General features: G+C 39.8%; 2 protein-coding genes across 2 annotated transcripts; both read right to left on the bottom strand.

Annotated features, from left to right (window-relative positions):
* Window positions 1-1,204: 1,204 nt before the first annotated feature.
* asmtl (acetylserotonin O-methyltransferase-like) lies at window positions 1,205-16,313 on the bottom strand. The gene is made up of 15 exons (XM_037686604.1): window positions 16,270-16,313; window positions 15,624-15,738; window positions 13,440-13,571; window positions 13,305-13,352; window positions 13,164-13,228; window positions 12,994-13,058; window positions 12,662-12,770; window positions 12,057-12,342; window positions 11,745-11,981; window positions 7,220-7,382; window positions 6,948-7,141; window positions 6,730-6,862; window positions 6,516-6,656; window positions 6,290-6,412; window positions 1,205-1,410 (listed from the first exon to the last, which is right to left on the bottom strand). Exons 2-15 carry the CDS (start codon window positions 15,714-15,716, stop codon window positions 1,205-1,207), a joined length of 1,995 nt encoding a protein of 664 aa, XP_037542532.1. The 5' UTR covers window positions 15,717-15,738; window positions 16,270-16,313.
* A 1,875-nt stretch (window positions 16,314-18,188) lies between these two features.
* On the bottom strand, window positions 18,189-25,093 carry p2ry8 (P2Y receptor family member 8). Its single transcript, XM_037686603.1, has 2 exons — window positions 24,798-25,093; window positions 18,189-18,962 (listed from the first exon to the last, which is right to left on the bottom strand). The coding sequence occupies exons 1-2, from the start codon at window positions 25,088-25,090 to the stop codon at window positions 18,263-18,265; spliced, it is 993 nt and encodes a 330-aa protein (XP_037542531.1). The 5' UTR covers window positions 25,091-25,093; the 3' UTR covers window positions 18,189-18,262.
* Between the last annotated feature and the right edge of the window lie 1,984 nt (window positions 25,094-27,077).

The following is a 27,077-nucleotide window of genomic DNA, read 5'->3' as shown; positions in this document are numbered from 1 at the left end:
TTTGTGCAGTTCATTGATGATGCCTAAACTGTCCTAACAAACAAGATTTTCTTGAAATAAATACAACTCTGTGTGTCTGTATATATAAAAATCAACATGAATAATAATTATTGTAGACAATAATGTAGCTGGTGATAAACAAGGTTCATTGTGATGGATTTCACAAAACATTCGTAATATTTGTGATGCTCTAGAAGATGCACAAATACAAAGCACAGCATGTTTTATTTACTGAGGAAAAAAAAAGGAATATTTGCATTTAAATGTGAAACAAGATATTTGCTGTTTTCCCCAACAACAAGCAGCTCAACAGTCACCTGAAGCTCCTTTTGAATAAAAAAAGAGGGCCTTCAGGTCATGCAACAAGGATGAGTCAAGGATAAGACTGTTGGGCTCAGGAGGCGTAGAAAACCGTAAGTAAAACTTTAAAAACATCATCAAAGATGTGTGCAGGGAACATGAGCAGCTGCAGGACAGTCAAGACAGAGAACTGACCTGAAGTCCCACAATCCTCAGCAGTCAAAGATCCTGCAGCACATCTTCAGTTTGAGTCTGCAGCAGTGCTTTGGAAAACATCCTGCTCTGTACTGGTGCCCAAGAAACCCACCCCATTTGGCCTCAGTTGCTTCAGACCAGTTGCCCTGACATGAAGGTTTTGGTGAGACTGGTTCTTCTGACTCACCTGGACAACAGGTAAAAACTGTTCAGTCCTCTCCAATCAGCCTGCCAGTCTTTTGAATAACAGACAAATAATTCTGGAAAACTCAAAGCATTTGTGGATATCGGTGGTTATGAAACTTTTATTCCTGAGTTAAACCACAGATCTTTTTGTTAAAAACAAAAACATCTTTTCTTAATCTGAGGCAGACAGTACAGACGAGTAAAGACCAAAGAATAAAAACCTTGAAGGTAAGCATTCAACACATTGAAAACAAGCAAACATCACCAGAGGGCATACCGCTGTAATCCGTCATAATCTGAGGCTATAAAACAGAGTAGGGTGTTCCTTCAGCAGTTTTTAATGTCCTCAGTTCTAAAACTAAAACTGCTCAAACTAAATGTTGTGCCTTTAGAGAAAGACACTCAAAAAAAAAAAAATCTAATAAAACATAACTTAAAAAAAAAGATCTTAAATGTTGTGTTTCTTTTTGGTAGAATTTACAAAACAAGACCTTCAGTTGTTTGTAGGTAAGAGTGCAGGTCTTCATGCTTTTCTGCAAAGCATCACACCCAGGAGGCTGTTTGTGTGTTTGACATGCGTTGTGAGAAAACCATAGTTCTTCAAAAGCTCACTGTACTCTGCTGCACTTCGCTGTTTCCCCTCGCTCATGCTGAGCGCCTGCAGCAGGCCGCACCTCGGACCGCTTCTGTCTTCCTCCAGAAGGATCTCAGCCAGCAGGAGGCCGCCGCCTGGCAGAATAAAGTACATGCAAACATGTCTTTTGTGATCAGTGGTTGTTTTTGTACTCACTTGTCTCTTTACATTACACTGCTTCAGGCAAAGAGCACAGTAATGTGTAAGCAATTAGGTATTTTGGCTTGGCTGTGAACTTTTCAGCTTTTTTGTAGAGATGCTTTATATTTTACAAACCTTTTCCAGATTTTATATAAGTTTATATTGAAAACTAACAGCAGCAGTTCTCAACCAGGCTGAAAAGAAGCTCACTCAATAGAACAATCACTTTTGAAAAGTAAATCAACATTTTACATACATGGAGAAAAGTCAGGAAAACTACTGGCAAATCAGTTGAAGGGTGCCATGGCTAAACAAATCATCTCTAAGATCCAATTAAAGAATGGCACCATAACTCTTGATCATTTACAAATTAACAGAGCATTTAAGGACTTTTATTCCCATTTATATACTTCAGAATCCCAAACCAACAAGAATTTATCTTCTCACTTTTTCGAAAAAGACCAATATGCCAAAACTCACACCTAACCTGAAAGATGCACTGGAGATCCCAATATCCCTGACAGAAATTGTGTCAGCTGTATCGGTAATGCAGTCTGGCAAATGTCCGGGCCCTGACGGCTTCCCTGCTGAATTTTTTAAGAAATTTTCTCCTTTACTCTCCCCACTCCTAGTCGTTTGACCAAGGATCCCTTCCAAAATCTTTCTTAAGAGGCCTGCATTACCCTCATTGCAAAGAAAGGAAAAGATCCAACTCATTGTTCCTCTTATCGACCAATCTCCCTTTTAAATACAGATGCCAAAATTTTAGCCAAAGTTCTTGCTCAAAGGTTGGAAAAGATCCTTCCTTTCATCATATCAAAAGATCAGACTGGATTCATTAAAGGCAGGCATTCCTTTTTTAATATGAGGCGCCTTTTGGACATTATTTATTCTCCTTCGGATACTGTCCCTGAGTATAATGCTATCTCCCTTGATGCGGAGAAAGCATTTGATCGGGTTGAATGGGACTACTTGTTTAATGTTCTTGACAAATTGGGTTTTGGCCGCAATTTCATTACATGGGTGCAATTAATTTATTCACATCCCACTGGAACCATTCGCACCAACTCTCAGATATTGAAACCATTCCTACATCGAGGAACTCGTCAGGGATGCCCACTGAGCCCTCTGCTCTTTGACCTGGCAAGTGAACCTCTTGCCACTGCTTTGCAGTCCTGTGACACAATTTCAGGAATCCGGAGAGGTGATATGGAGCACAAAGTCTCCCTTTATGCTGATGATCTTTTACTTTTCATCTCTCATCCGAATGACACATTGCCTTCCGTTCTATCATTGCTTAAGGAATTTGGAATAAATTCTGGCTACAAATTAAACCTAAGTAAAAGTGAAATTTTCCCTTTTAATACCCTGGTGCAGACCCTTGACTTCAGTAAATGGCATTTTAAAATTGAGAAGATAAAATTCTCTTATCTGGGTGTTACAGTTACGAGGAGGTATAAAGATTTATATCAAGAAAATTTTGTCTCTTTGTTGAATCAGACAAAGCAGGCATTATCCTGGTGGTCACCGCTTTCCACATCCCTCATAGGCCGTATTAACTCAGTCAAGATGGTCACTTTACCTAAGTTTTTGTATCTCTTTCAAACTATTCCTGTTTTATCCCTGGTTCATTCTTTGTGCAGTTAGATTCCATAATTTCATCATATCTGTGGCAGGGAAAACGTCCACGCTTAAATAAGACATATCTCCAAAAAACCAAGGCTGCAGGTGGTCTTGCCCTTCCAAATTTCCACTTTTATTATTGGGCAGCAAACTTGCACTGTCTAACATTCTGGTCATTCTATTACAACAGGCCTGACTGCCCTGACTGGGTAACGATGGAGTCACAGTGTTCTGGGAAATGGTCCACCCTGACTTTCTTGGGATCCTCATTCCCGCTTCCACCACTTACAACTGTTATAAACCCAGTTATAAAACGCTCACTAAAAATCTGGGCACAATTTCGTAGATGTTTTGATTTCTCTAGTTTCTCTCTCTATAGTCCTATCATGTCTAACCAACTCTTCAAACCCTCATCTCAGGACTCTGTTTTTAAAGAATGGCAGAGAAGGGGTATAGTACGCTTCAATGACTTATTCCTTAATAACATGCTAGCTTCATTTCAGCAACTATGTGAAAAATTTAGCCTTCCCCAGTCATTTTTTTAGGTATCTCCAAATACGGCACTTTATTACTCTTCATTTGCCCAGCCTCTCCATTTCAACAGATTATCAGTATTGTTGACACTATTCTTTCTCTAGACCCAAATAAAAAACATTCTATTCCATTAATTTATAGTAGACTATTGGATTTGAAGTGTGTTTCCTCAGATAAAATCAAAGCTGCTTGGGAAGAGGATCTTGGCTCCTCTATTTCAGAGGACTCCTGGACCTCCATACTCAGACTGGTGAGCTCCAGTTCTCTCTGTGCTAGACATTGACTAATACAATTTAAAGTGGTGCACAGAGCTCACATCTCTAAACTGAAAGTGTCCTCTATGTATCATGATGCTAGCCCGTACTGTGTGAGATGCAAACATGCTGAAGCCTCTCTCTCCCATATGTTTTGGGTTTGCTCATCTCTGAACAAATACTGGCAGGAAATCTTTCAGACTTTATCACGTGTACTAGATACATGTCTGAACCCTGACCCACTGATTGCTCTGTTTGGTCTTGTAGAGGGCATGATAAATCTAAATAAAAACCAACAGCACGTAATATCGTTCACCTCTCTCCTGGCCAGACGAGCCATTTTGCTTAGGTGGAAAGAACCATCTCCACCCACTCACGCTCAGTGGTTGGCTGACATCATGTCCTGTTTAAAGCTGGAGAAAATCAGATTCACACTCCAACAGAAAGAGGATAAATTTGAGAAAGTTTGGGGACCTTTCCTGAATTCCAGTCTCTTTGACAACACAACTCATTCAGGGTAATGCAGTCTCTTTGCTATTTTACTTTTTATTTATTTTTTTCCCTTTCCTTTTGGCAGTGATTGGGGAGGGATTATTTTCTTTTCTTTGGTGTGGATTATAATGTAGATGATGCAATTCAGACTGACTCAGTCTACTAATGTCTTCATTAATGGTTACATGAAAATGCTTCATTACCATCTTTGCTATTTAATGTTTTTGTTTTTGGAAAAAATGAAAAATTCAATAAAAAAAGATTGTGAATTAAAAAAGGGAGCTTTTCCTTTCCACTGTTGCCACTGTGCTTGCTAAGGATGGGAGACTGCAACGAAGCCAAGATTCAACTTGTCTGCTGGATTCCTTAGATGGAGAACTTTTCTAATTGCCTTTTATGCATGTGAATGTTCCTGTAAAGTGCCCTGAGACAACTTTGTTGTGATTTGGCGCTATATAAATAAACTGAATTGAATTAAATTTAATTATTTTTCTTCTGTACATTTTTCAGCATTGTTCTCATTCCACAATTTTTGTGTCATTTCAACAAATCGCAAATCAAAAATGTTCAGCTGCTTTTTTGGAAATATTTTGCCTTTTCTGCCATTTTTTTTCTCATAGAAAATGAATTGAGCTAATTTTCCATCCTTCAAATCTTTAGATCTGGTTACAGCCTTTTACTGCTCCTTTCACATTTTGTTCTGCTTCAGCTTCTTTCAGCTTCCTTGTGAAAATTTAAACTTTTTTCAAGCTACTTTTAACTTCAGCTGTTTTTTCAGCTGTTTTTTTTGTTGCTTTTTTTTTTTTTTACATTCTTTCTGCTAATTGCATCTTGTTATACTCCTTTTAGCTTATTTATGCAAGTTTCAGCTTTTTCTGCTATTTCAGCTAGTATTTAGCTGTTTTATGCTAATTTTAGCTTTGTCGGCTACAATTTTTGCAGTAATTTCAACCTTTTCAGTCTAATTCAGTAAACATATGCTCTCTACACTTCCTTCTGGTAACTAAGCTTCTTTTTGCTGCTTTAGCTACTTTTTAGCTGTTTTGTTGTGTGTGCTAATTTCAGATTTTTTTCAGATAATTTTCACTTTTGTGCTCATTTCTGCTTCTTTCAGATTAATTAGGCAAACATGTTATTTCTGCTTTCTTTTGCTACTTTAAGCTTGTTCTAAATTTTCAGCTAAGTTTTTAGCATTTTGTAGCTAAGTTAAGCAGGAGACTTAACTTAGCTACAAAATGTATACATAATATAATTGTTGCTATTGTTGTTGCTGTTGTACATTGTTGTCATCTTTCTTTGTTGAAATCAGGTCTCTCTTGTAAATGAGTCCTCGAGGCTCAATGGGATTTACCTGTATAAATAAAGGTTGATTGATAATGTATACATCAATATATAAATGTATAATAAGCTTACCACAAAGCTTATTTTGTGGTAAGCTTGAATTACCACAAAATTCAAGCTTTTTGTGGTAATTTTTGCTACTTTCAACCTAATTAACTTCTTTATACTAATTTCAGCTTGCTATGCTCCTTTCAGCTTTTTCTGCTCTTTCAGATACTATTTAGCAATTTTGATGCTAATTTTAGCTTTTTCAGCTAGTTCCACATTTTTAGCTCATTTCAGCTCTTGCCACTTTTTTCTTGTAGATTAATCTTCTTTTGCCTTTTCAGCAAATTTTCCACTATTTTAGCTAAATTTTCAGCAAATATGTGTTTTTTCTGCTTTCTTCTGCTAATTTAGGCCTGTTCTTCCATTTCAGCTACATTTCAGCATTTTGTTGTTGTTGTTGCTAATTTCAGCTGTTTTTCAGCAAATTCTTCTGTAATAAGCATTCACAGTGAATTTTCGCAGGAAATGCAATTTCTCTAGTTACTTCAGCTTTCATTTTAATTATTTTAGCGAAAGGGACAAAGAGCTTAAGGATCTTTACCTGGAGTGCAAGCAGCTGCAGTTTTGCTCAGCAGAACGTGCAGCTTCTCATCAGTCAAATCGTGAAGGATCCTCACAAGGATGTACAAGTCTGCTTTCGGCAACTCATCTTTAAAAAAGTCTCCTGTTTTAAAAACGCAAAAAATCTTCCATATAATGATCACAGAGTGACAGATTAATAAAACTGATTAAAGATTAATAATCAGAGCAGTTAAATAAAAACTGACCAGTTTTAAAAGACACCCTGCTGTCTGTGCTTTGCGGATGGAAATATTCAGTCATGTCCACAACAGCAGGCAGATCAAACACAGTCACTGACAGTTCAGGATGGGCTTTAATAAACTCATAGGCCATGACACCCGTGCATCCTGGAAGAGCAAAACGACCATGTAAAAACCCATGACTGACAGAAAACTAAAGTGTGATCGTTAGTATTGTTACCTCCGAGGTCACAGGCTTTTTTGTAGCTGGAGAGGTCAAAGGCCTTTGCTATGGCCTTAGCTGCGACTTTAGCAGAGCTGTGCATGGCCTTCATGAACTTCAGCTTGTCATCTTGACTGTTACTTACAGTGTCCTTCAAAACAGAGACAAAACATCAGGTAATCTCTTCCAAGATCTTCTCTGGAGTGTATAAATCTCATGCTCAACTATATGATCACCTGGCATTCATCCTTAGATTCCTTGACTTTGTCACGCTGACAAGCTCCCTCCTTAACAGCACGCTCCAGGTGTGAGAAAAGAGGCCACAGTGTGTCGTTGCAGTGCTGAATGTATCCGTGCAGAGAAAGACAAGCATCTGAGCGCAAATACACCGTGGCCAGATCTGTGTTCTCATACACAGGCTTTGAACATGCTGCGGAAGACAACAGGAGAAAATATTTTAAATTTAAATATAAAACATGTTTATGAGCTGAGCAGAGAGTTGACTAACTTCTCTTTTTGGTCTTCAACAGTCCCAGAGGCACACAGGCCTCCAGCAGGCACTCTGCCCCTTTCACAGAAATGTTGATCTTCTGGGCCACCTGCTCCGCATCTAGCCCTGGTTTACTGTGCAGCAGGTCAAACACACACAGCTTGGATGCTGTAAAGAGGGCCTGCGACATTTTTAGAAGGGCAGAAAGATTTAGTCATCATGGAGTGCCATGTACGTAAAGAAAGTGCCTGCTATGTTTTAAATAAACAAACAAACATGAGAATGGATAGTTACCTTCTTGTTTTACTACTTTTATGAAAATGACGAACGCCACACTCAAGAGAGGTTTAACTGAACATCATTACAATGATAATGGATAAAATATTGATGTTTAGGAACAAAAAAATACAATTTGAAAAGACTTACATGTCAGATATGCTATTGAGGAAACAATTAACAGCTTATATTTTAAAGATCAAATCAAATAGTTAGTTCTCACTTTTTTATTCCAAATTAATAAAGGAGAAGACCTCTTAGTGTTACTAATTACCACACTCAAGTAGCTTGCAAATATGTGAGAATTTATCAAATTTCTATGGAGTTTTGGATTGCAAAAGCAAAATTATAATTCAAGCAGAAAACGGATACAAAAAGAAACTTCTTTCATCAGCTGCATATATTTCTTTTCAATAAAAGTAAAACATAAAATAAAAATAACTTCATAGTTTCCATCCTGATGCATGCTCAATAATCCAGGTAGAAAAATCTAAAAAAGTTAAATCTGGTCCTCTGGACATTCAAAAAAACAAAAAGCAAAACAACAAAAAAATGTAGAAACGTTTCGTCTTCCATCCGAAAGACTTCCTCATTCTGAGGTGCTGTATTCAGCTCAGTCTTATAAATAGCACTTTCTCAGAGTGGATCAACCAGTTTTGCTGCTGACAACTACAACCAGCTGCTCACATGGTCAAGAAGGACCATCAGCCTAACAATGGATCATTAGCACAATGATGGATGTTTACTATTCACAGAGGGCTGAGTGATACTAGCATCATTGTAACACCATTGCAAGAGGGGGACAGTTGAAACCAGAGGCCTCCACTCCTGTTTAATGATGGACGATTTCTTTTCACAAAGATGGCCTCCTTTACTCCTCTCTCAAACCATCGTTCTTCTCTATCCAGGATGTGAACATCTTCATCCCTGAAAGAGTGACCACTGGCCTGGAGATGAGTGTAGACTGCAGGGTCCTGGCCTGATGATGTTGCTCTTCTGTGCTGGGCCATCCTTTTGGCCAGTGGCTGTTTAGTTTCCCCGATGCAAGACTGATCACAACCCTCGACACTGAACAGCATACACAATATTACTCTGTTTGTGCCGAGGGACTGGATCTTTGGGATGAACCAGTCTTTGCCGTAATGTATTTTGGGGTTTAAAAGCCAATGGGACGTTGTGTTTAGAAAATAAACGTCTCAGTTTCTCTGATACTCCCTCAACATACGGAATGACCACTGGTCTGGGTCTGGGTTCCTCCTTTTCACCTGATGGCTGACTGGAGTCCTGTTTGGGCTTCTTCTCTGCTTTCAGGAAGGCCCAGTTAGGATATCCACATTGCTCTAGAGCCTGTCTTGTGTGAGATGTCTCCTTCTGCCTGGCTCCTGAGTTAGTGGGGATGCTGTCTGCTCTGTGGTACAGAGTCCTGATGACTCCTAACTTGTGCTCCAAAGGGTGATGGGAGTCAAACTGCAAATACTGGTCTGTGTGTGTGGGTTTGCGGTACACCTCAGTTTGCAAATGTCCTCTATCAGAAACTGAGACCTCACAGTCCAAGAAAGCCAACTTGCCATTTTTTACATCTTCTCGTGTGAACTTGATGTTTTTATCCACAGAGTTGATGTGGTCAGTAAAATGTTGGACTTCCTGGGATTAAATTTTAACCCAGGTGTCATCAACATACCTGAACCAATGACTTGGTGGTGTCCCTGAAAAGGACGTCAAGGCTCTCTTTTCTACCTACTCCATGTACAGGTTGGCCACAATAGGAAAAATTGGAGACCCCAAAGCACACCCATGTTTCTGCCTATAATATTGCTCCCCATATGTGAAGTAGGTTGACGGCAGGCAGTTTCTAGAGTTGACACAGTTGTTCTGTGGAAAATGTGGTCCTGCTGCTCAGAGTGGTGTCTGATTTTAATCTTAAATTGACCACCTCTACTGCATCATCAACAGGAATGCACGTAAAGAGTGATGTGACATCAAAAGAGACCATTGTTTCATCAGTCTCCATGATGACATCCCTCACCTTATCCACAAAGTCCATGGTGTTCTGTATGTGGTGTTCTGAGCTGCCAACTAAAAGGATGAGTACAGATGCCAGATATTTGGAAACATTGTAAGTGACAGAGTTAATCATGCTAACAATTGGTCTTAAAGGTACACCTTCTTTGTGGATTTTAGGTAAACCATACAGACTAGGTGTGGCCTCCCCTGAGTACAGTCTGTGGTACAGAATACGGTCAATACCCTTGTCCTGTTCCAAAATTTTCAAGCAATCTATCAACTTCTTCTTGTAACCACTTCCTGGATCTCTTTTCAGAGGTTCATAAGTGGTTAAGTCACTAAGGAGTGTCATAAATTTATCATGATAAGTCTTTCTGGTTCAAAATCACTGTGCACCTTCCTTTGTCTGCTGGAAAAATAAATATGTTTTTGTCCTTGCTAAGAGTGGTGAGTGCATCCCTCTCCTCTCTAGTGATGTTGGAAGGTGGTGGTTTGGCATTGCTGAGGCAGGCTGAAACTTTGATTCTGAGTTGTTCTGCTTCACACTTTTTAATGTTGTTGTTGCGGATGGCTAATTCTGTGGCTGTGACCATCTCCACTAGAGGAATTCTACTTGGTGCAACCGCAAAGTTCAGTCCCCTGGCAAGAATCTCTGTTTCTGGCTGGGTGAGCGGTCTGTCAGAAAAATTCTTCACCCACTTTTCTGTCTCCCTGGCATGTAATTGTCTACTGGAGTGTTGTCTTACACTGAATGCGTTGTTATTGGAATAGTGATGGTGTTTAGGAGTTATTAGTAAGTTAAACTTGTTTTGTTGTCGAGTCTTGGACTTGACATGCTGTGCTAAGCGTGCCTGATCTGTACAGTCCATCACATACTGAAGTGTGGTCTGATCTAGGCACGTTGTTAGTTTCCACTCTGAGAAGGTGCTATTTATAAGACTGAGCTGAATACAGCACCTCAGACTGAGGAAGTCTTTCAGATGAAAGACGAAATGTTTCTACATTTTTTTAGTTGTTTTGCTTTGTTTTGTTTTTTTGAATGTCCAGAGGACCAGATTTAACTTTTTTAGATTCAGTTTCCAGTTATTAACTACAATTGAGTATTAAGGCCACTCTAAGGAAAAAAAAAAACACATTGCCAAAAAAAACAATAAAATTACAAGAATAAAGTTGTAGTATTATGCGAATTAAGTTGTAATATTATGAGAATAAAGTCATTGTATTACGAGAATAGACTTGCAATACATCCTGGGTCGAATTGCACCTGCTGTGGACAGCTTCCAATCACTGTGTTTATGAAATAGTCCGTGATCACTTTTGTGTCACTGTTTGTGAAATATGCCTCTATCCACGTTATGTGTCGATTAAATCCGTCAATGTAGCCATTAATTACAATTCCATACGGCTTCAGTTTGTCATAAGGATCTATATGCTACAGTTCGCTGAGCCTCCTGCTATTGCACAGCCAACGTCAACATTCATCATTTTACTGCAGATGCAAGACTGCTTGTTTGTGTCAGAGTTCTGATAATATTATGATTTTATTAGTTTAGAGGGATGGCCAGGTCTTGGTAGATTTGCAGTGGTCTGATACTCCTTCCATTTCAATATGATTGCTTGCACAGTGCTCCTTGGGATGTTTAAAGCTTGGGAAATCTTTTTGTATCCAAATCCGGCTTTAAACTTCTCCACAACAGTATCTCGGACCTGCCTGGTGTGTTCCTTGGTCTTCGTGATGCTCTCTGCTCTTTGAACAGATCCCCGAGACCATCACAGAGCAGGTGCATTTATACGGAGACTTGATTACACACAGGTGGATTCTATTTATCATTATCAGTCATTTGGAACAACATTGGATCATTCATAGATCCTCACTGAACTTCTGGAGTGAGTTTGCTGCACTGAAAGTAAAGGGGCCAAATAATATTGCACGCCCCACTTTTCAGTTTTTTTATTTGTTAAAAAAGTTTGACACATCCAAAAAAATTCATTCCACTTCATGATTGTGTCCCACTTGTTATTGATTCTTCACAAACAATTAAAATTTTATATCTTTATGTTTGAAGCCTGAAATGTGGCAAAAGGTTGAAAAGTTCAAGGGGGCCGAATACTTTTGCAAGGCACTGTATCTTACACCGTACAGTGTGTGCACAAATGAATCAAATACATTTTGTTTTTAATTCAATCTTGTTCTGCAGAAGTTCAGTAAAAAAAAAATTTAAAACGTTTTGCTGTAAAAGTTCCTCACAGAAACAAAAACTACCTTTGATGCTTTGAATCCATCCATAAGTTCATACAGCAGCTGCAAATCTTTGTTAGGTTCACTGTCAACATCTCCTGCCACTTCAGGCTTAATTCCTTCTTTTCTGCTTGTTATCAATCTTGATGGTTTATTTTCAGTGTCATGAAGTTTGGTCTCTCCATCATTGCATTTAGACAAGCCGTCGACCAACGTCCAGGATTTCTCACTCGCTAAACTTTTACCATCTTTCCTTTTTACCTGGAAGAGATGATGGTTCGGGGTAAACAAATGCCAAGAGAGACAAATGTGTTTCAGAGGGTACAATGAACAAACCTTATGAGCTGGACTGGCAGTGGGACTGCTGAGCATGAGATTAGATTTGTCTTCATTGGAGTTTGGTGTTTTCTGAGTTAGTTCTGGTGAAGAGGGACCACCGTTGGGAATCAGGCGGACAGACTCACTTGTGTCGTTGGCGAACAAAAAACGGTGGTTGTAAATAACATCAAGCTGTTTGCAGAAGTGGTTGAGGGGGAAACCCACAACATTTAGGAAGTCTCCATGAACGTACTCTACCAGCATGCCACCAAGCGCTTGAATACCATAACCACCAGCCTTGTCCCTGAAACACACAGACAAGTTCATCTCTCCACATTTTTTGTCACAGCCGCACATAAACTCAGATTCATAAAATGTTACAAGGTTTGGATTTGTAATTTATGTTTCAAACGTACTTATGCTGACCTGAGTCTAAATTTATCACGAACCATGCCAAACAGAACAAGGCAAATGTCAGGTGTCAAAGTCCATAAAGCAACAGGTTCACAAAGCTAACAGTTAAACGTTTTGTATCGATCGACTGCTCTATCCAAGTTACTGCGCAAAGAGGGATCAATAGCTATTACAAAGTGAATCTCAAAGTTCACGTTTTTCTTACTTACATGGGTTCACCGCTATTGATGTACTCCCACAGCATATCTTCTGAGAGATCAGCAAACTTCACCTTTGTTTCTTCATAGAAGTCTATCAACTGGTAATCCACTTCTTCGTCTGCGAGGTCAGGGAAGTAAAAAGAAAAGTGTTTTTTTAATGGAAGCACAAAATTTGACCAAGATGAATCAGCATGATTGATGATCAGCATGAAGAAACTATTATAAGATACACACTTTGAGCTTTCTCCTCGGAACAGTTTTGGTAAAACGTCCTAAAAATGACGTCTCACTTTAAAAAACGTACATTTCACCAAAAATTGAAGGAAGCAGGTTAAGCTTACTTTCTTTCTCATGACAAAGGACAACAGCAACACCAGTAAAGACACTGTGCTCTTTACCACTCAGGCTGAAAAAGAGTAGGAGAGTAAAGACGGTTAAGAAGAACATAAAAATATTCTTATAAGTCTTTGTATTCCCATGTGAGATCTAAAAACATGCAAATCATACGTACCATGACAGCATCCTGTATGCATCGTGTTTGTCCACCGGCTTCTCCAGAATCATTCCATCTATGGTCTGTGGAAATTAAAACCAATGAAAACTACTGTACAGCAGACAAAGAGCAAGTTCTGTCATCCTTTCTTTAACTTACCACAATTGTGTCTGCTCCAATTACCATGTCTGGAGTTTTCAGATGTTTCTAAAGCAAATCAGGTCAAAAGTTATTATTAAATATCATTCAGCTTGTATAATTCTGTTTGTTATACATAGAAGTAGTCATACTTACAAAGGGCATTCTCCGAGCCACCTCCAGGGCTTTCTGCCTGGCTGTCTCCACAGCATACTCATGAGGCTCTTTAAAAAGTTCCTTATTGAGGGTTTCTTTAAACCAAGATGGTACGACCTCAAAACGCAAACCCTGACATGTAAAGGACCACAGATTATAGATAAAATACTTGTTACAATTTTTATCCATATTAACATCATTAAAATTTGAATTAACATAAACAATAATCAGTCAAGGAAAAGTCAGTGTTTTGAAGTATGTCATAAAAATCTTTGACTCCAAAATTAATTCTTCACTTAGGAGTGACAGTTGCTCCTTTTAGAGTGAACCAAAGGAAGTTAAACATTTGTGGGGGGGGTTGTGCTAAGTGTGTGCTACAAAGTCAATAAATTTGGATTCCATAAATTTAGGGCTCACATTGGGTAATTAAAGCATCATTGCACTATGAGTCACAGTGTGTCCATGTGCGTCAATAATTCTGAATTTTGTCTGTACATTTCCAATAATATCCGTTTTATATAAATCAGTTAATACAATTTTCTGGCAGTGTCAACTCTGACTTTGAAACTTCAGTTATTTGTGTTTCAGTTGTAAGTGCAACCATCATAAATTTAAGAAAAAAGTCCAGAAAGCCTTGACATGGAGCCAGTATGGAGTTCACTGTGCATGGACCAGTGCATTAATTTCTGTTAATGTGTTTGATCGGTTATGCGCCAAGATAATGTTGAAGGAAAACACATAATAATCAATCAATCAATGCATCCATCCCCGGGGTCTCCTCCCAGTTGTACATGCCCGAAGAACTTCCCTTGGGAGGCGCCCAGGAAGCATCCTTACCAGATGCCCAAACCACCTCAACTGGCTTCTCTCGATGTGGAGGAGCAGCGGTTCTACTCCGAGTCTCTCCTGATAACTGAACTTCTCACCCTATCTCTAAGGGAGAGTCCAGCTACCCTGCGGAGGAAACTCATTTCAACCACCTGTATCCACAATCTCGTTCTTTCAGTCACTACCCAGAGCTCATGACCATAGGTGAGGGTAGGAACGTAGACTGAGCAGTAAACAGAGAGCTTCACCTTACAGCTCAGCTCTCTTCACCACAACAGACGGTACAGAGTCCACAATACTGCAGATGCTGCACCAATCCGTCTGTCAATCTCACGCTCTATTCTTCCCTCATTCGTGAACAAAACCCCAAGATATTTGACTTCCTCCACTTGAGGCATAACCTCACCCTCGACCTGAAGAGAACAATTCACACTTTTCCAAATGAGGACCATGGCCTCGGATTTGGAGGTGCTGATTCTCATCCCAGCTGCTTCACACTCGTTTGTGAACCACTCCAGTGAGAGCTGAAGATCACGGCACGATGACACCAACAGGACCACATCATCTGTGAAGAGCAGAGATGGAATCCTGAGGCCACCGAACCAGACTCCCTCCACCCCCTCGCTGCACCAAGAAATTCTGTCCATAAAAGTTATGAACAGAATCGGTGAGAACGGGCCACTGATGGAGTCCAACTCTGACCCAGAAGAGGTCTGACTTACTGCCGGCAATGTGAATCAAACTTTCACACTGCTTGTTGAGGTGTGGAACATGGCCCACTCGGACTCAGTATCCCCCGCCTCAGCTGGGATGTGGTTAAAGCTCTCCCGGAGATGTGAGTTTACAATATTTCTGACGGGTTCTTCTGCCAGGTGTTCCCGGCAAACCCTCACTATGCGTGGATCTACTGGGTCTGTCCGGCATCTTCCACCACCATCTGACCCAACTCACGGTGATCAATTGACAGCTCCGCCCTTCAGTCGAGCATCCAAAACAAACGGCCACAAATCAGATGACATGGCTACAAAACCAATCATCGATTTACCACTTAGGGCGTCCTGGTGCCAAGTGAACTTATGGACACCCTTATGTTCGAACATGGTGTTCATGATGGACAAACTATGACTGGAACACAAGTCCAACAACAGAACACCACTCGGGTTCAGATCAGAGGCCATTCCTCCCAGTCACGCCCCTCCAGGTCACACTGTCATTACTCAGGTGGGCATTGAAGTCCCCCAGCAGAATAAAGTCATAATAATGAACTCCTAATAATAACTTGTTTAATCTAAAAATTATGTTCATGTTACTTTGAACTGCTTGTACATCCATAAGCTTAAACATGAAAACACATACCACATTTCGAAGTATCTCCTGTCTTCTAGGAGAGGCACTGGCCAGCACCACCAGTTTACCAACAAGTTTGGAAATGACTGGATTCAGTACCATGGTGGTCTTGTGTTTAACTGACCTGCAGGTGAACAGAGTTAAACATTACAGATGTGGCCTCATTTACGCCACAGACTCAGAAAAAAAGAACTTCTTGGCTTCAGCTGTTCACAGAAGTCAGACTCTTTTAGCTCTGAAAGTACTCATCTGATCAATTATTGTTGACTTTAATAAACTGGTTATCAAGAAAAGTTTGACATCAATTAGCCTGTTATCACAGCCAGTGACAATACTGGCGTGTCTTCTGTACAACAACAATAACAAGAGAAATGAGTACTGTAACTTATAAGTACCTACAAAAACATTATTTAACATCTGAGCCCCGTTTTACATTTACCGCAGTACTTTAAAGCAGTAAACGCGCGACATTTACATAGTCTCTGCACGCCTTGCACACCAGCTCAACTGCACTAAACTTCAAATCAATGACGCGTTTGACACGTTTAGTTAGCGAGCTGACCCGAAAATAACTTGATTCAGTAAACAAGAATCTGTTTTAAGAAAAATGTTTGCATTTAACGATAGCAAATATGTTAGCAGCAGTATCTCTTACCTACAGCAGCCAGGAGAAGCTGACAGAGACAGGACAACCCACGTAACTCCACAAACGTGATGACGTCAGGAAAGAAGGCGGCTCTTTTTCTTCTTCGTGGGGTTATTGGCTGTTGGCGAACAACATATGATGCGCATTCCTGCGACCTAACGGTATGGAGTGTGGGTAAGAATGTATATTTGTTATCTTGTGAATGTTTTCATTCATTCAACCTTAATTTATACAGGTTAGTCCCATTGAGCGACGGGGACTCATTTACAAGAGAGACCTGATGTTTTTAACAAAGCGTGATGACAGCAGTGGATAACAACGACAACAACAGACAATCATAAAAGAGACATACAAATTTATTCATTTGTTTATTTATTTTACAAGATAAAATGGCAACCAAAAGGACAGTCAAAAGGAAAAAGTAACCATGGACATGTTATCTTGTGTATGTGCTGATTGATCAACTTTGTTTTCCTGGAGAACCTAATTAGAAATTGAATACTTGTACTTCCTGATTCTTTTGTAGTATATTTAATACATTAACTAAATTCTAATTTTTTCCATCATAAAGTGGTGCTTGAAAGTTTGTGAACTCTATAATTTTCTATATTTCTGCATAATTATAACCTAAAACATCTTAGGATTTTCACACAACAGTGTGTGTGTATCTACTAAAAGTAGATAAAGAAAACCCAGTTAAACAAATGAGACAAAAATGTTATACTTGGTCATTTATTTATTGAACCGGCAATCTGCTCGCTGAGAGACAGCATGCATACTGCACCACGATAAAAATAATAATAAATGGTGGCATTGTGGCTCAGTTGGTAGAGCTGTTGCGTCTCAGCGAGAAGGTCGCCAGATGAAATCCTGGACCGAGGCCAGGGTGGAGTTTGCATGTCCTCTCCGTGAAAGTGTGGGTTTTCTCTGTGTATTTTGGTTTCCTCCCACAGACCATAAACATGCATGTTAGACTGACTGGTAACTATAAATTGTCTCTAGGTTTGAGTGAGAGAGTGAATGGTTGTGTCCCTGTGATAGACTGGAGACCTGTCCAGGGTGTCCCGCCTCTCTCAGTGACACCAGTGATCCCCGTGACCCGAAAAGGAAGAAGCATGTAAATGGTAAATGGATTGTACTTATATAGCGCCTTTCTATCTTATTTTAAGATACTCAAAGCGCTTTACACTACAATCTGTGTCCTCATTTACCCATTCATACAGCACTCTACTAGATCTCTACAAAGCTAATTGAACAAATCATTCTAAAGAGACTAATCAGAGCTTTATCACATTCATACACTGATGGGACACACATCAGAGGCTGTGAGGGGTTCAGTGTCTTGACCAGGGACACTTAGACATGTGACTGCTGGTGGATTTGAACCCCCAACTCTCGCATTGGAGGATGACTGCTCTAACCATTCAGCTACAGCCGCCCCACTGTAAAGATGATGGATGGATAATAATACAAATATATTTTTGCCATAGAAAAAACACATTAATATATCCAAAAAGCTTTAATTATGACAAAATGGGCAACAAGAAACGTTCATATATCACAGCTTACAGAACACACACATTTTTACAAACATATATACAAAAGTAATCAAAGAAACTTGTAATAAAAGCTAGCATTGTGTGAGTATATTTGTTTCATTTTGCATATTTTATTTACATTATTTCACTGAAGATATATACATATACATACTACATATTACTACATATACTATGCTGTAAAAATGTATTCTGGTGTGTGTAAAAAATAACAAAACTGTTAAAAGTTGGAAAGAAAATGCAAGAATACACTTTAGATGATAATGATTTGTTGTCCATCTTTCTGTTTTTGTATCTCAACTGAAAAGTATATAAATTATTTTGAAATATTAATGAAGAAAATATGTTGCAAGAGCTGAGCAAAACTGCTGTCTCTCACAGAAGCTTCCCTTTTCAAGATTTTTTTTTTGTCTGTGGTATCAAAGGTAGCAGGAAGTTTTGAAATCTCATTGAGCAGAGTACAAAGTCTCTTTATTTTCCATCTTCATTGAATCTGCACTACTTGTGCTCTGCAGATTCATTATTTCTCGCAGCTTCATTCTGAACTCCTTCGAGGCAAAGTAGTAAATAAAAGGATCCAGACAGCTATTCAGGCAGCTGAAACACAGAGAGAGTTTGTAAGCCATGTACAAAGACTTGTCATAGAAGAGTCTAATCACACTGTGAAGCAACAGGAGGATGTTGTTGGGAGCAAAGCAGACCATGAAGGCGAGCAGAACAACAACAGCCAGACGTATCGCTCTTTTCTTCTGGGCTGTCTTGGAATCACTGGCCAGCTTGTGTATGACGCTAACATAGCAGAATATTGTGACACAGAAGGGGAGGAGGAACAGAACAAACACGAGACTGAAAAGAAAGGCTGCCCACGCTGCCACCGACGGGAGCATGGTTTTCTTCAACACGTCAAAGCAAGTGGTGATGCCAAGTTTAGGAATGTCATAGGTCAAGTCCGTGGTCATCAGTGGGTACAAAATGGACAGCACTAAACTCCACATGAAGAAGCAGCTCATGACCGCAACAGACTTGCTCCACCGGTTCTTCCTGAATGCCATGGGCTTGACGATACCCAGGTAGCGATCGATTCCAATGGCCATCATGGTCAGGATGGAGCAGTACATGTTCGTGTAGAAAACCAGGGTCAGGAAACTGTAAGAAGATAAACACAAGTGATAAACTGTGTTTAATAATGGTTGAAGCACAATCTGGAAAAAGTCTGACATGTTCAAAAAGTTAATAAGACTTAATTAGATTTTAGATATTTGATATTACTTTCAGAGGTCATTCAACACTTGCTCTTCTCAAGGGCGGACGTCTCCTCCTCTCCCTCTCTGCTTTGCTTTTGCTCTGTCCTGTCTGTGAAACTGCTTTAGAGCCTCTCTTCTACAAATCTTCCGAATCATAACTGTGGACTTGGATTTTGTCAGTTGGTCCCTCAACACAATTGATAACATTTCTTTGAAGAGAAGACAGGTTTTAGGTGAACCAATTTGCCCTGTTGGCACGCACACAGCATGAGATCTCACTGACTTAGAAGAATTGATGACGTGTCTGTCTCTGCTGTCATCTGTGGATTTTAAGGACACATTTATAATTGAATTTATGATAACTGTTTCCTGCTTTTTGGATTTGGCTGGGTCCTGGTCTATCAACAAACAAGGAAGTCGTTGGCAGCAAATCTGGACCTGGTCAGGCTGCCTGCCTTATATGATGACTTGGTTCGTGCCTTGAGCACCCAGACTCTTGGCAGAATGGATTAGATCTCTGGGATTATTCTCAGGCACGTTCCATTGGTATGATTATTTAATTTAGACGTTTCAAATCTGAATGGACCGACACAGACTCAAGGTAGATGTCATTAAAGTTCTGCCTGTCCCAACAACAATCCTGTTTATATGAATTTGGCTCCCTGACTGGCCTTGACAGGTCATCTTATCTCAACCCACCTGGACAGTTTTGTAAACCTGATGCTCAGCCCCTCCCTCTCCTCCTACTGAGGAATTGCCATGGACTTTTCAGAGGGGCCCAGCTGAATAAACATTCTGTCATCATTTCAGGACTCTGGATTCATTTCTGGTCATCCTCGACACCCCCCGAGTGTGCACGGATCTCTCCAGAGGGAACTGTTTGAACTGAGTGATTTTAGTTGAACTCTGCAGTGCCTCTGTGTGTCGTCTCTGACTGCTCACCGCCCTTGTGCCCCCCCTCCCCCCGCGTAATGTCAGCGACATTATGTGCGAGATTTTTTTTCATTATCGCACTGTTGACCTTCAGCCAGAGGTTAAAAGCATGTTAGGATTTTTTTTATTATTATCTCCAAACCCTATGTGTCATTTTTCACCACTTCTTGTCTGTCCAAACAGGTCTCACTTGTAAATGAGTCTTCGAGGCTCAGTGTGACTTATCTGTTTAAATAAAGGTTGAATGAATGAAAAAAGAGGTCAGTTAGCTTGGCACTGTGATTGGTTTTCATACTATATACAAATAGAACTGGTTGCAGTTAGAATCCATTCAAGTGATACTCAAAAAAAAATTTAGTAATACCATTTACAGGATAAATCACGAGCTAATTAAGCACTGTGAGCTGAACTGTGATGTAAAGCCCCCAAAATTTGAATATAGGTCAAAACAAACAACTACAAGCAAAAAACAGTGATTCAAGTCATAACTTCAAGAAGGAGTGTGAGATTCAAGTCATAACTAATCTAAATAAAAACTACTGAAAACAAAATTCGAAAATGTTCTCAGAACTGCTGCAGAAACTGAAGTTGATGACAATGAAACAAGTGTGTTTGTAACTATTCAAGCAACATTAATAGGGTCTTTGTGGCAACATAAAGTGCAACACAGTTATCTGAAATTTGTGTGTTGTTGTTGTGGAGCAGAAGAAGATCATAGTGTACATAACGTCATCTCATCTTAAACGTCAATCTTCAATCATGGTTAGGTGTAGTTTTCTTATCTCGATGGCTCACCCTGTCCATTGACTCAATGGGTATGTTTACATGGACAAAAGTAACCGGATCAGATGGCCGGTCGGAACAAAAGTGTGTCATGTAAACGCTCCGTTCGGGTTATTTTTTGTGTATTCGGCGCGATCCGTTATAATTTGTGATCAGATCGAAACGGGTGGTTTACGCCGATCCGTGGCCCGATCGGTGCGCATGTAAACACTTGATCTGTTCGTTTTTATCTGATGGTGAAAAAAATGACCTGACTGCGCATGTGCGGCGCGTACCTCTACGCGTTTCCTTTTCCGCCTGGCTAATGTGTAGATGCTAACATGGCGGGGAAGCAGAACTGGTCGGTGAGCGATACAACATTTCTAATCGAAACGTTAAAAGAACTCAAAATTATCGAACGCCTTGATGGTCGAAAGTGTAGGAACACGGAGTTATTTAAACAAGTGCATGAAAAACTGGAAGAAGCCGGAATCCATCGAACAATTGAGCAAATAAAAAATCGCTGGAAGAGCTTGAAAGCTAAGTACTACCAAGCTAAGAACAAGAACGGAAGAAGTGGCTCCGACCCCACCACTTTTTCATTTTACATGTTGATGGACGAACTGATGAGAGAGCGGCCACTGGCCAACACGACAGGCAGCGGTGTGGACCAAGGTTATGAGGAGGAATCTGAGGACTACAGCCCCGATGCAAATCCGGAACAAAGCATCCTTTCCGGTAAGATACTCTTCAAGCCACATTAACCCTCTGTACTGTATTACTTGGTGTAATTGGGATACAACAAATATGTTAAAATGTAATTATAATAAGAAGCAAGAGTAGCTTTAGGGCTAGCATAATTATACCTCCAAGGATTGTACACAGTAGAGAACATGAGACCTATATTGTGGATTATAACACTACCCCAACTAACCAGATAATTAACCTAACAAATTTCAACATACCAGGGGACCAGTTAGACTTTATTTTTTTCTTTTTCAGATGATGAGTCCAGCTTTGATGAAGCAGCTGGCAGCAGCACACAACAAACAACAGTCCAAGAAACTTTCAACAGACGAGGACATCAAGGAAGAGTAAGTTGTGTGTTCCAGATGACAAAAACAGTAACAAATGTTTATACAGTGTTTAGAGAGATTATGTTAGTACTGCATCCAAGCAAGTAATAGTGTTTTACATCATTGCAGGACCACGAGGGAACTCTGGTTATGCAGACTTGGGCCACCGAACAGCAATCCTTCTACCAGAAGATGCAAGAGTCCCAGAACAAATGGATAGAAGAACAACAGGAACGATGGCAGCAAAGAGAAGAAAGGTTGTTTGTAAGGTTCTTAGAAGAAAACACACTCTCAACTGAGCGCCTAGTGAGGCAATGTTTTGATGGATTAAAGTCCATCATGACTCAAATGACCCCACCTCCACAGGGAAGATCTCCAGTTCCTCCCTACCCCTCAGCATCAATACCCAGGTCAAAGCCAGTCTGCTCAATTTCCTCAGAACCCAAGCTACAACTCGGATTACCACCTCCATGACCTAAACTAAAGTTAAAAAAAAGTTTGTTATTTGAGCAGCAGCTAAAGTTTCATATTATATATATATATAGATATTTTTTGATATTGTAATTCTGAAAGTACAGGATGAGTTGATAAAGAAGTTACTGTTGAATTGCACGTTACTGTAGTTTTAAATGACCAAAGAATGTTTTTTTCTGTTTTCATTACAAGATGTGATGATCTGTGCACATTGTCTGTTTTGCACAAACTTTTTGAATGTATAATTTTTATGTTTTTGTATGTTTTATGTTTTTCACCATCAGATAAAAACGAACAGATCAAGTGTTTACATGCGCACCGATCGGGCCACGGATCGGCGTAAACCACCCGTTTCGATCTGATCACAAATTATAACGGATCGCGCCGAATACACAAAAAATAACCCGAACGGAGCGTTTACATGACACACTTTTGTTCCGACCGGCCATCTGATCCGGTTACTTTTGTCCATGTAAACATACCCATTGCCTCCGATGTGTGTCCCATCGGTGTATGAATGTGATAAAGATTACTCTTTACAGATTCAGATTATCTTTGTAGAGATGTAGAGTGCTGTATGAATGTGTGTGTTGGAGGTAAATGCAGGCACAGATTGTAGGATAAAGTACTTTGAGTATCTTTATCAGATAGAAAGGTGCCATATAAATACAGCCCATTTACCACTGAAAATGTGAAGATTGTTAAAATATTACACTTATTTAGTGATCAAAGTCTCATTAGGTTTGTTGTTAGTGTCAGTAGAACTCAGGTTTTCAGGTGTTTTGGCCATTTGCACACCCTCACTCAAGGACATGGCCAATAAAGAATCAATGTGTGTTTTTAGCTAATAAGGTTGAGTTGAAGGTTAATCATGTTATGATTAGGAAATAAGTGTTATGTGAAATTAGTTGTCTGCATTTAACCCATCACACGTGAGATACACCCAGGTGCAGGTCCAGGTGGGCAGCTATGTAAATGCCCGGGGAGCAGTTAGGGATTAGGTGTTTTGCTCAAGGACACCATAACATGTGGGCATGGTGGGGAGTTGAACCTGTGACTCTCTGGTCCCAAGCTGCCCTACCTCTACACCAGGGGTCTGCAACCTTTACGATCAAAAGAGCCATTTTTCACCTTAGTTCACTACATTAAACGTGTCCGGAGCTACAACACCTTGCTTTAACTGGTGGCCCATGGGCCACTTTAGGTTTGCTGGAGGCAGTTTTTGTGGCCAGTAAGCGTGACATTTTAAAGAAAAAAAATCCAATGATTTTAACATTTATTAAGGTAAAAGACCAGATTCTTGTAAAGTTGGACATTTTTCAGTTTTTACCATCTGTTTTTAATTAATAAATCTATAAACTATGCAGTCAGTTCTTCATATAAAGAAATAAAGCATGAAGATAAAGTTTTACTCCTTGTACTTGCTCCAGTGTTCACATATTTGCAAAAGAAATTACAGGAAAACGGCAGCACAGTGGCGCAACTGGTAGAGCTGCTGCCTCTCAGCGAGCAGGTCCTTGGTTCAAACCCCGGTCCAGGGGCCTTTCTGGGTGGAGTTTGCATGTTCTTTCCGTGCATGCGTGGGTTTTCTCCGGGTACTCCGGTTTCCTCCCACAGACCAAAAACATGCATGTTAGGCTGATTGGTAACTCTAAATTGTCCCTAGGTGTGAGTGAGAGAGTGAATGGTTGTTTGTCTCCTTTGTGTCTATGTGGCCCTGTGATGGACTTGCGACCCGTCCAGGGTGTACCCCGCCCCTCGCACAGTGATTGCTGGACATGGGCACCAGCGACCCCCGTGACCCAAAATGGAATAAACGGGTAAAGATAATGGATGGATGGATGGATGGATTACAGGAAAACAGCTAAAGCTAGTACTTTTTTGTTGTTTGTATGACAACCAATAAAATTCAGTTTTATGCCAGTCTTGGTCAAAGCTTGAAAGAGCCGCTGGAAAAAGCCGCATGTGGCTCCAGAGCCGCAGGTTGCAGACCCCTGCCCTACACCACCTCAGGCCCCTAAGTAGGAAGTGGGTTTGGTTTTAAGGCTTAAGGTTAGGAGTTTTAGTAGACTGGTCAATTTGTTTATGCCAGATTAATTTGTTTGAAACGTTTCAATGCGTGCTTTAAAAGGTCTGGAAAGCATTTAAGTAAAAAAAAAAAAAAAAAATCAAAAAGTTTAATCCAAAGCCAATAAATTAATCATCTTGGTGGTTATAGTTAGAACAAACCAACAACACATAACTAGTTGTGATTTGATTGGGCAGTAAGAGCAAAAATAATTTAATTTCTGAGGTCAATGTTTTCTTTGAGAGGTTTATAGTCAAATAGGAAGATTAAAATTAGTGTACAAAGTACATCTACCAGTTATTTATTTCATAATTTGCTGTTTCCTTTACATCCACGTTTAATGAAGAATAAAGAAAAATGTGTCCAGAGTGAAGTGTGCCTGTGAAGTAAGGAGCCTTTGAGTCGCTCCATGCGTCCTGATTACCTGCACATCTTGGATCCCAGAGTCCAGTTGTACCCATGGAGCTGGTAGGAGATCTGAAAGGGCAGGGCGGTGCCAAGAGCCAAGTCGGTGATGGTGAGGTTAATCATGAAGATTATGGAGGGAGTCTTGGGGGAGGTACGAAAGAGGAGGAGCCATACTGACAGGCCGTTTCCTGCCAGGTTGATGACTGTTACGAACATGTAGATAACAGAAATGGCAACACTGGTGTGCACATTCTGAAACAGCAACAACGTGGCATTGTCGAGCTGGGTCCTGCTGGAGTTCCCCGCCATGACTTGATGAGAATACTCTCCCATCACCTGCACGACAGAGTTCCACACAAATTTACTCCAATTTATGGAAGATTGTTTTCAACAGCATTCAGTCATACACAAAGCAATGACTTTGAAATCTTTTTAAGGGATGTTGCCCAATTGTTTCGTAATGTCTGTATAAATCAGCAGAAAAACATCCAAAGCCACAAGAAAAAAAAATCAGGTTTCATTGTGTAACTTCTGATGTGAAGGTGTGAAACTGACACTGTACTCGTCCTGGACTCTGCTCACCTGTGCTGCTCTATGTGTGTACAAAGCGTTTGTTTTTGGGGCAGTTTCTGCACAGGAACATGACGCCTGGTTTGTGGTGAATGCTAACAGGGTACGCAATGTGCAGGTGCAACATCAGAGAGCAAAACAAAATGTGCAGCTGTGAATGAAATAGATTTTAAACTGTGAACAAAAAATATATATATATATATTCTTAAGTCTTTAAAAAAAAACGCACAATATCAGACCAGGTGAAATCAAAACTATCAGTTTGTTTTGCATGTGGTCGGCACAGTGCGGAGAAAATCACCCAAAACCAAACAAAAGCAGAAATGTAAAATTAAGCCATCCTAACCTTCATGATTTCTTAAACAACAGAAAGTACTACGAGTGATTACCACATTACCACATCGACAACGAGTTGAAAAAGTTTTGTTTTTATTATTTCAGCTCTTCATTAAACACCAGCTGTGTAATATAGTGTGAAATACACATTTTTGTAATATATTAGGATAGTGATGTCACATTCATACGACAAATATTTGACACAATTTCTCACTTTAATTCTAATAAAGTTGTATAATTTAAACCTCTATGGTGTCGTGTTTGTGTTTTTGTGTTAATCATTTGATTTAAAAAGGCAGTTTATTTAGAGCTTTTCTTCAGTTTTCACTTATAAGTGAGCATATAGATAAAAATTACTACTTTTATTATGTTTACTGGTGAAGTAGGCTGTTTAATTTTTTTAATTTAAAACATGAACAACTTTTAACATCTTGTACCACTTGGATGATATTTTCACTTTAAATCATAAATAATGATGTTGTAAAAGTTGTATAATTTAGATAAAGCTTACCAGCCTGCGCACACAGGCAGACGAGGCAGGTGGGCTGGTCTGAGTGTCGGTTGAAGATGGAGGTGCAGATGTCAGTTGTGAGCAAGGAAGGCTGGTAAGGAAATGGGGTTTGAGCTCGTTACAGTGCCAGAGAGAGGAAATGGACCATGTGACATTCTTCATCCTACCAACTGTAGTAACGGCCACATTTGATTCATTCCTAGAAACGACAGCTAAGGCAGTGTCAAATATGACACACCACCCTTTCCACGTGTATGGATTTCACTCTCTTGTTTTATTTCTCCCACATATTGTCATTTTTTTTCCTCATAATAACAATAACTCTGTACAGATTGTTTTTATATGCACAGAAAATTAAAATGAGCCCTACAGAGAACATAAACCACAATGTAATAGTAAAAAAAAAGAGCTATTGGGAAAATCCCAGCATGTTATGAGGTGATACTTTCACTTTCTCTCATTTGTAGATTTGTTACTAAAATAAATCAAAACTAAATTGGAACAAATCTTAAGTAACAATAGAGTAACAGTGACGTGCATTCAGAAACAAAATATTCATGCTGAGGTGCAGTAAAGATATGTTCTTTAGCCTCTGTTTGCTACAGCAAGCTGTGAGGTTGAGTTTAGTTTGTAATATTCACAGTGAGTGTGCTTCAGTGCTGCTGGCTTCCTGTTGGTTATGACAGTTCTGCTTTATCTGGGTGAAAGTACAACAGACCGCACGCTTTTCTCTTTCAGGCAGGTGTGTTGTTCATCTGGCTCACCCAGACGTCTTCAACCACTCAAACACTGTTCAGTCAGTTTGACCAAATTTACTTTCTCAGAATCTAAAGTGGGAGTGTGTGTGTGTGTGTGTGTGTGTGTGTGTGTGTGTGTGTG

This window comes from Nematolebias whitei, chromosome 13, assembly GCF_014905685.2.
Source record: "Nematolebias whitei isolate Nwh7 chromosome 13, NemWhi1, whole genome shotgun sequence".
Classification (NCBI taxonomy): Eukaryota; Metazoa; Chordata; class Actinopteri; order Cyprinodontiformes; family Rivulidae; genus Nematolebias; species Nematolebias whitei.
Note: the sequence above shows the minus strand (reverse complement) of the source record. Positions and strands in the feature narration are given on the sequence as shown.